The sequence below is a fragment of the Gavia stellata genome, chromosome 2, assembly GCF_030936135.1.
Source record: "Gavia stellata isolate bGavSte3 chromosome 2, bGavSte3.hap2, whole genome shotgun sequence".
NCBI lineage: Eukaryota > Metazoa > Chordata > Aves > Gaviiformes > Gaviidae > Gavia > Gavia stellata.
In genome coordinates this window covers 109417359-109425503 of record NC_082595.1, presented here as the reverse complement: position 1 = coordinate 109425503, position 8145 = coordinate 109417359, and the positions used below count along the sequence as shown (strand labels likewise).

At 56.5% G+C, this 8145-nt stretch overlaps 1 protein-coding gene across 1 annotated transcript; it reads left to right on the top strand.

Annotated features, from left to right (window-relative positions):
- The first annotated feature begins 441 nt into the window (after positions 1 to 441).
- XKR5 (XK related 5) lies at positions 442 to 7073 on the top strand. Its single transcript, XM_059835759.1, has 7 exons — positions 442 to 499; positions 1232 to 1415; positions 1521 to 1702; positions 3599 to 3808; positions 3935 to 4104; positions 4518 to 4629; positions 6001 to 7073. Exons 1-7 carry the CDS (start codon positions 442 to 444, stop codon positions 7071 to 7073), a joined length of 1989 nt encoding a protein of 662 aa, XP_059691742.1.
- Positions 7074 to 8145: the final 1072 nt, after the last annotated feature.

The following is an 8145-nucleotide window of genomic DNA, read 5'->3' as shown; positions in this document are numbered from 1 at the left end:
GTGCCCTTGTGCAAGCGCTCAAGAACCTGGGGGACATTGGGGTGTGCTTGTGCAAGGGTGCAGGAACCTGGGGGACATCGGGGTGCGCTTGTGCAAGTGGTCAACAACTTGGGGGACACCGGGGTGCGCTTGTGCAAAACGCACAAGAACCCGCGGGGTCTCGGGCTGCTGCAGCCACCGCCGGGCTTCGGGGCCGCAAGACCCCGAGGAGCCCGCGTGACGCAAGCACCGTGACGTAGCACCGCGTGACGCAAGCACCGTGACGTAGCACTGCCTGGCGGGAGAGAAGCGCAGCGGCGGGGCGGGGGGAGGCCCTCGGGGAGGTGCCCGGTGGGGCCGCGCAGGGGCGGGACCGGCCCCCGCGGCTCCTTCCTCCTCCTCCTCTTCCTCCTCCTCCTCCTCCTCTCCCGCGGTGCAGCCGCCGCGGAAGGGGCGCGCGGGATGCGCGGGGCCTTCCCGGGGCTCTGCCTGGCGCTGCTGGCGGCGGAGCGCGGAGCGCGTGAGTGAGCGCGCAGGATGCGCGGGGGCTGGGGGGGGATGGCTGCGCGCGGGGCTGCGCGCACGCGGAAAGGGGGGTGCGGCGCGGGGGTAGCTGGCAGCCCCCCCTCTGCAGCCACCCCGGTGTCCTGGGTCACCCCTGGCCCCGGGGGGGCGGGGGGGGGGGGGCGCCCTTGCGCCCCCGCGGAGGGGAAGGTGCGCGGTTCTGCCCGCGGGACTCATGGACGGCAGCGCCCCGGGCGCGGGCTGTTTGCATCCTGCAGACCCCAGCCGTTTTCTTTTTTATTAATTTGAAAATAATAATAATAATAATAATAATAATAATAATATACTAATATAATTATTAAATAATAACATCATTATTAATTCCATAATATTTATATTATAATAATAATATACTAATATAATTATTAAATAATAACATCATTATTAATTACATAATATTTATATAATAATAATAATAATAATTTAAAAAATAAATTTGGCGTATGAGCCCTTGTCCGAGCACTTTTTATCAGAGCCCTTCTTTGGGCCAGGCCCCTCGGTGACGATGGCTGTGCCCCAGCTGACAAGCCACCGGGAGCTGGCAGCCGGAGATAAGACGGAGACAAGAGCTGCGAACCCCCATGGCAGCTGGGAGATGAATTTGGGGCGGTTTGTGGGTAGCACCTTTCAGTTGCTGGGCGGGGGTGGCTGCGGCACCCCTCAGCGATGCCTCTCTGCTGTTCTCCAGGGCTCTGCGCCATCATCCACTACCTCGTCCGCGGGCAGCTGGGCTGGTTCGGGCTGACCGTCGCCTGCGTGGTGCCCGGCTACGTGGCTCAGCTCCTCAGCATCCTCTGGTTCAGGGCGGACGGCCGCCCGCCCGGCTGCTGGCTCCTGGCGCTCCACCTCCTGCAGCTGGGCCTCTGGAAGCGGTGAGAGATGCTCCCCGTGGTCCATCCAGTCCCCCCTCCCAATCCGAGCACAGTCCCAAACCTACCAAAACCAGGGTGGACATCCCATCACCGTGCCTCTTGCAGGTATTGGGATGTTCTGCGGACGGTGGCAAAATCGGGCGGTAGCGCCTGTGCCGGGGAGGTGCTGACGCAGCACGGGGACGTGTGTGTGCTGCGGCTCCTGGAAGCACTGCTGCAGACCCTGCCTCACCTCCTGCTTCAGACCTACGTCGTCGTGGCAGTCGACCCGACGGGCTTCGTCCCCGGTGAGCGGGGAGTTCCCAGGAGGATGCTGGGAGTTGCAGAGGGGTGATGCATTTTGGGTGGGGGACGCGTGTGCCCGCCTGGCAGGGCGCAGGGCAGGCTCTGCACGGAGGAGCACGCTGCAGAGGGACTGGGAAGCCCCGGTGCAAAGCAGTAGGGACAAACGTGGCTTAAAGATCTGATGTGGTTGAACACAGAGGAGTCTCTGAGCTATGCACGGCTTTTCCTGGCCGGTACGGTCGTTCCCTGCCGTGTATAGGGGACCTCCACGGCAGACAGTGCCTTGATGGGTGTCGTGGTTTAAGCCCAGCCGGACTAATCACCACACAGCCGCTCACTCACTCCCCTTCCTCAGCTGGACAGGAGAGAGAAAATATGAGGAAAAGGCTCGTAGGTCGAGATAAGGACATAGGGAGATCACTCACCAATTACCATCATGGGCAAAATAGACTTGACTTGGGGAAATGAGTTTAATTTATTACCAATCAAAATCAGAGTAGGATAATGAGAAGTAAAACCAAATCTTAAAAAAAACCCAACACCTTCCCCCCACCCCTCCCTTCTTCACTCCTGATTTTTTTCTACCTCTTCCCCCGCCGAGTGGCACAGGGGGACGGGGAATGGGGGTTGAGGTCAGTTCATCACACGTTGGTTCTGCCGCTCCTTCCTCCTCACACTCTCCCCTGCTCCAGCGTGGGGTCCCTCCCGTGGGAGACAGTTCTCCACAAACTTCTCCAACGTGGGTCCTTCCCACGGGCTGCAGTTCTTCACGAACTGCTCCAGCGTGGGTCCCTTCCACGGGGTGCAGTCCTTCAGGAACAGACTGCTCCAGCGTGGGTCCTTTCCATGGGGTGCAGTCCTTCAGGAACAGACTGCTCCAGTGTGGGTCCCCCGCGGGGTCACAAGTCCTGCCAGCAAACCTGCTCCAGCGTGGGCTCCTCTCTCCACGGGGCCACAGCTCCTGCCAGGACCCTGCTCCAGCGTGGGCTTCCCATGGGATCACAGCCTCCTTCGGGCATCCCCCTGCTCCGGCGTGGGGTCCTCCCCGGGCTGCAGGTGGATATCTGCTCCACCGTGGACCTCCATGGGTGCAGGGCACAGCCTGCCTCACCATGGTCTGCACCAGGGGCTGCCGGGGAACCTCTGCTCCGGCGCCTGGAGCTCCTCCTCCCCTCCTTCTTCACCGACCTTGGTGTCTGCAGAGTTGTTTCTCTCACATATTCTCACTCCTCTCTTCTCCAGCTGCCGCTTCCCGGTTTTTCCCCCCTTCTTAAATATGTTATCACAGAGGCGCTACCGCTGTTGCTGATTAGCTCGGCCTTGGCCAGCGGTGGGTCCGTCTTGGAGCCGGCTGGCATTGGCTCTATCAGACATAGGAGAAGCTTCTAGCAGCTTCTCACAGAAGCCACCCCTGTAGCCCCCCCTGCTATCAAAGTGCTGCCACGCAAACCCAATACAATGGGGTTTGAACCCGACACATGTTCCTATCGATGGTCTAGCCCTAATCGCGGTGCAGTGCTGAGCATTTAGGGGTTTGGGGCTGCTCCATAGAAAAGGTGAACTTTCAGCTGTGTTTTGCAATGGGAGAAGTTGGAGCGTGGAGTCACGGCGAGCACAAGTCACGCTCAGGTCTGTGTCAGTCTCTGGTCCGATGGCAGTGACCGGAGATGGACCTGCTGCAGAGCTCTGCCCTTGGGAGAGAGCGGTCAGAGGATTTAAGCAGGGAGATGCCGAGCATGCGAAGGAGACCAGATTCAGCAGGAATTGGTTGAAATACTCCAGTTGACAGGACAGCGGGTTGTCTGGCTTGTATCCAACAGCTCCTTAGCACTGAGCTATGGTCCTACCACGCAGTCGGCCATCCTTCAGAGCATCTGACTACCCCTGTCCCCGCGCAGGTGTCAGCGCTGGGCTGTCCCTGCTCTCCCTTGCCTGGGCTTTGGTCTCCTACAGCCGCTTCGCCTGCCTGCTGAAACCCGGTCACCTCTGCCCGCCGGCCGCGGCCATCCTCTGCCTGCTGCTCTGGAGGACGGGGATGCTGGGGACCAGGGTCCTGGCCCTGGTGCTCTTTGCCAGGCTGTATTCCTTCTGGGTTTTTGCTGTGGCAGGTAAGACCTGTGATCATCTTCCCCATGTCCCATCCTGCCGTCAGCCCCAGAGATGCTCCGGGTAGTGGAGCGCTTTGCAGCCTCCCCCCGGGACGGCTTTGCCCTTTCGGTCCCTTCCCCTTGCAGGTGTCCACTGGTTTCTCATGTCCTTCTGGCTGGTGGCCCAGCAGACGGACATCGTGGCCCAGCCCTGCCGCTGGAGGCTGTTCAATTGCCTGGTGGGAGCCATGTACATCTTCTGCTACGTTAATGTCCAGCCTGGTCCCTCCAAGCGCAGGGTGGCCGTGTTTTATGCAGTAAGTACCCAAGATATTCAGTATTCTACGTGGATGCAGCTGCTGGAGAGAAGCAATAGCTTCAGACTCTCCTTTCTCATCTCTCACATCACCACTTGATAAAAATCCAGCATTTACTGTGTCCAGACAAAGCCACGTGGTCACCAAGGTGGATGCACCTTCTGCCCTGACTGCAGCCATACAGTGTCTTAATAACACCAGCGCGGCTGTGCTGCTCCGCCAGAGTTATTTCTCGTGGTAAAAAAAGGTTGAGACGTTGCAGAAAGTTCAGTTCAGCAACCCTTATGTTTTAAGGGATAAGTTAAGTGCAAAATAAATGGGCAAAACCTAGAAACTGGGTGTTTTCTGTCATCAGAAACACGTCTAAAGCCATCAGAAGGATAAAAGTGACAACTCTTCCTTCTGCTCTGCAGATAATGTTGATGGAAAACACCCTCCTGCTGCTGCTGGCCACCCGATTCCTGCAGGCAGAGCTGAGGAACAGCCTGTGCGTCACTGGGGCCGTCATGTCAGGGTCTGTAATAGGTAAGATCTGCTGGTTTTTAGAGCCTGGATTGCATGTTTTGAGAGTAAATGAGCATCGTCAGTTATTTTAGTTGCAAATGAGCAAATGAGCATCATCAGTTATGTTAGTTGCATCAGAATATTTGCTTTATTTCTTCCAGCTTAAGCATCTGAATGTATTTGATAACTGAGTTTAATTTCTTCATCCTTTCTTAGAAGCCCATCCCTGAAGAGGGAGGCTTGCAGAAATGATCGAGGTGTCACCAAAGGGCTCAGGTCCCGCTGGCAAATACGATATCTGCAATTTTAAAGCACATCTGTGCTTTCTGTGATCTTGGTGCTTGGTGATCAGTGCAGGCAGTGGTAGAACACAGGGGATCGCTGCAGGGAAACGTTTTCATTTGAGCGTATACCGATGATTTATGAAGGTGGCTTGTGATTGATCAACCGTCACTGGGGATGTTTTGGAAATACGCTGGTGTGGGACCATGCAGAACTACAGCAGCTTTCTCCCACCCTCTTTTCTTTCAAAGACCAGCGCTGCTTCTGTAAATGGAAAAGCTTTTTCTGTTCATGGGGAGGATTTTTTGAAGGTACTCCCCACCTTGCCCATACCCTGCCTTACTCCATACCCTGCCCATAAAGCAGCTATGGCCAGCTGCTGCATTTAACTCCCTAAAGCTTTAATACACAGCTCAGCTGAAGGAGGGGAGAGGCTGTGTGATGCTTGCAAACAACCCACCGTCACCTCTATCTGCAAAACTGGCTCTGGGCAAGGATGGGGGTTGCCGTTTGCTGGGTGAGGTCCCCACCAGGCTCGTGTTTTCCCAGCGGGATGGGGGCAGAGGGAAGCTGTAACGCCCGCGTGCTGGACTTTCTGCATCTCCCCAGCCCGGCTGCACGCAGCTCAACCCTGTTCAAGAAAGGGCACGTTTGGGCTGGAAAAGGAGCGATTCCTCTGGCCTCGAACGAGTTTAGGATAGAAGGAGGAAGGTGGCTTAAAAACCTGCTGGTGTCTCATTTAATGGCTAGAGGATGAGGATGCTGCGAGATGGGAAGGATTCCTCCATCACACACCTCCTCCCTGCCCGGTGCCCTGTCTGCTGGTGCTCCGCGGCTGCCTCGCTGTGCACCTAGCAGTCTGCGAATCAATCCAGACTAAATTCGGTCTCGAGAATGCGCTCAGCACTCCCTTTCCCGAAAGCTGCTCGAGTGGGATTCTTGCATCCCTAAAAATGCTTGAAAGACGTGCTGCTCGGACACACGATGCCCAGCAGCATCTCTGCAAAGGGCCTGTTGATCTGGAGGTGGCAATGAGGTCTGGTCTCTCCTCCACACCTCTCCAAAACGCTGCTGGGCCTCATCCCTTGACAACTTTCTGCTCTTTTTCAGGTGCCGCAGCTCTGGTGGTTTATTACAGCCTGCTCCATCCCAAGTCCGCGGAGATCTGGCAGGGCTTCCTGGAGACAACCTGCAGTGCTGCAGCTGCTGGTGGTGATGAGGTTGCTGGAGATGGCTCCCAAGCTGGGCAGAGCTTGGGAACTTCAGGAGACGGAGAGTCGCTGGCAGGGGAAGGGACCACGGCAGATCCCAAAAATGGGAACAGCTCATCGCTTCTGCAATTCAGAGGGCGTTTGGAGGACAGCTGGACAAACCATCACCACTGGCTGCTGCTAAAGCTGGCCTTGAAGACAGGAGATATGTCCACGATCAGGGCAGCTTTTGGAGATGGTGGTGTGGGAGGATGGATGATGGCGAAACCCACCGGTGCTGAGCCTGGGGCAAACCTTTCCCTCCCCACAAGGCAAATCGGTCCTCGGGGTGTTGAATCTGGTCTGACTGATGAGAAATTTGTGGTGGCGGGGAACGGAGGAGTCGGCAAACCCAGTGCCAGCGCTGAGAGAACGGCACAGGAGGACAGAGCAGGGCAGGAGCCTGGTTTTCACCTGCCCGTAACCTTTCCCAGCAGCTTCCCCCCGGATCCGGCCGAGGGCTCCTCTGTGTATTTCAGCGCAAGCGCGGGAGGCATCGCCTCGCCCGGCACAGGGACAACCACAGCTACGTGCATGGCCCCGGTGCAAAGGGAAGGCGAAGCCCAGCCTCCTCCAGGCTGCCTGGGAGGAGAAGGACGATGGGATTTATCCCGTGGGATGGTGAGCATCAGCCCAATCCTGGGCGCTTGTGCCCACAAGTATCTGCAGAGCAGCTCTTCCCTTGGTGGCGCAGGTGGCGATGGGGCGGTGGGTCCCCCCAAAGAGTGCTCGGAGCCCATGGGGCTGGAGGGCGCCCTTGTGGGGTGGCATCACCTTCGGGACACCCACCCTTGCGGCACACAAGGGACCGTCGTGAGGAGCAAGCTGAGGCCACCGTGCTTCACCTCCACCCCCAAGGCCATCCCTAGGTGCCCACGGCGAGGACTGGGAGACCTGGGAGAGGGGACAGACCTGTCTGGGTTGCTGAAGTGACCCTGAAATTGCTGCACCGTCACCTTGGGTCAGCATTGACCACTGGGTCACACCCAGTTGAGCACTGGGTGACTGCCTCGTCGATAGGCACGGCGGGAGGTGGTGGGATGTTAATGCTGGCCATGAAGACTGTCCCCATGGTGCCCCTGCCACCGGGCACATGTGGTCCTCCATCACTAGGACATCACCTTCCCTCTTGGTGCATCTTCTAGTTGCAGTTGCGGAGAGCTTCAAAGGTCTTTAAAAGCCTTGAAAGTCCAGGTTTAGGTATTTATTAAACTTATTTATGTAACAGTCCTGCTAGGCAGCTGGAGCATACTGCCTTTGATATATATGTGACGACGTCTTGAAGCGTGTCCTTTAACAAGTGCCTGTATGAGCTGTTGGTCTGTCCCAGCGTGGAGATCTGTCTCCAGGGGCTGTGAGGCTGACCAAAGCAGGAGTCTTCTCAGGATAAAAAAGTGCCTAAACCAGAAAAAAAAATTAGTTTTACTCTCAGATGCCCTTCCTTCTGGGCAGAATAAGCCCTAAAGTAAGGCTCAGCCGTGCTCAATTTATTTTTCCCCCACTAGGTTCATCTTGAGAGCTTTACCAACTCCATCTGCTGGGGCCACATAGGATTGCAGATCCTCTTCATACTGCAGACCGCAACCTCAGGACCCTGAATTGTAGACAAAAGCCACGTCCTGCTTGCTTGCCCACTGCCCCGCTTCCTCAAATGGCCTTTTCTGCCCAGCCTCTTCCTTACCCCCTTCTACCCAGCTGCAGATAATCCAGATCTGGCTGGATGCTCCCTCCTAAATTTAGCCTCAAGCCAAATCTCAAAACAGATCTACATACTCCTGCCACCATAAAATCCCCATTGCAGGCAGGGTTTATTTATATTGGGAACTAAAAGCCTCAATACCGTGGTCTCAGAAGTAGCTAATGCTTCCAGCCGGGCTGCTAGATGTGGGTTTGTGCCCAGGACATGGCTTGACACATTGATTGAGGTCTGGTCAACTGGGTTCACCAGCGAGCTCGTGGGTGCCAGCTGGTCCACATCTGGCCATGTTCTCCAGCTGTTATCCCA

Bases quoted from the DNA above. Each gene is read 5' to 3' on its own strand.
- XKR5 (XM_059835759.1), top strand. From the start codon at position 442: ATGCGCGGGGCCTTCCCGGGGCTCTGCCTGGCGCTGCTGGCGGCGGAG. The intron at 500-1,231 runs GTGAGTGAGCGC...GCTGTTCTCCAG, and splicing joins GGCGGCGGAGCGCGGAGCGC to GGCTCTGCGCCATCATCCAC. The intron at 4,630-6,000 runs GTAAGATCTGCT...GCTCTTTTTCAG, and splicing joins CATGTCAGGGTCTGTAATAG to GTGCCGCAGCTCTGGTGGTT.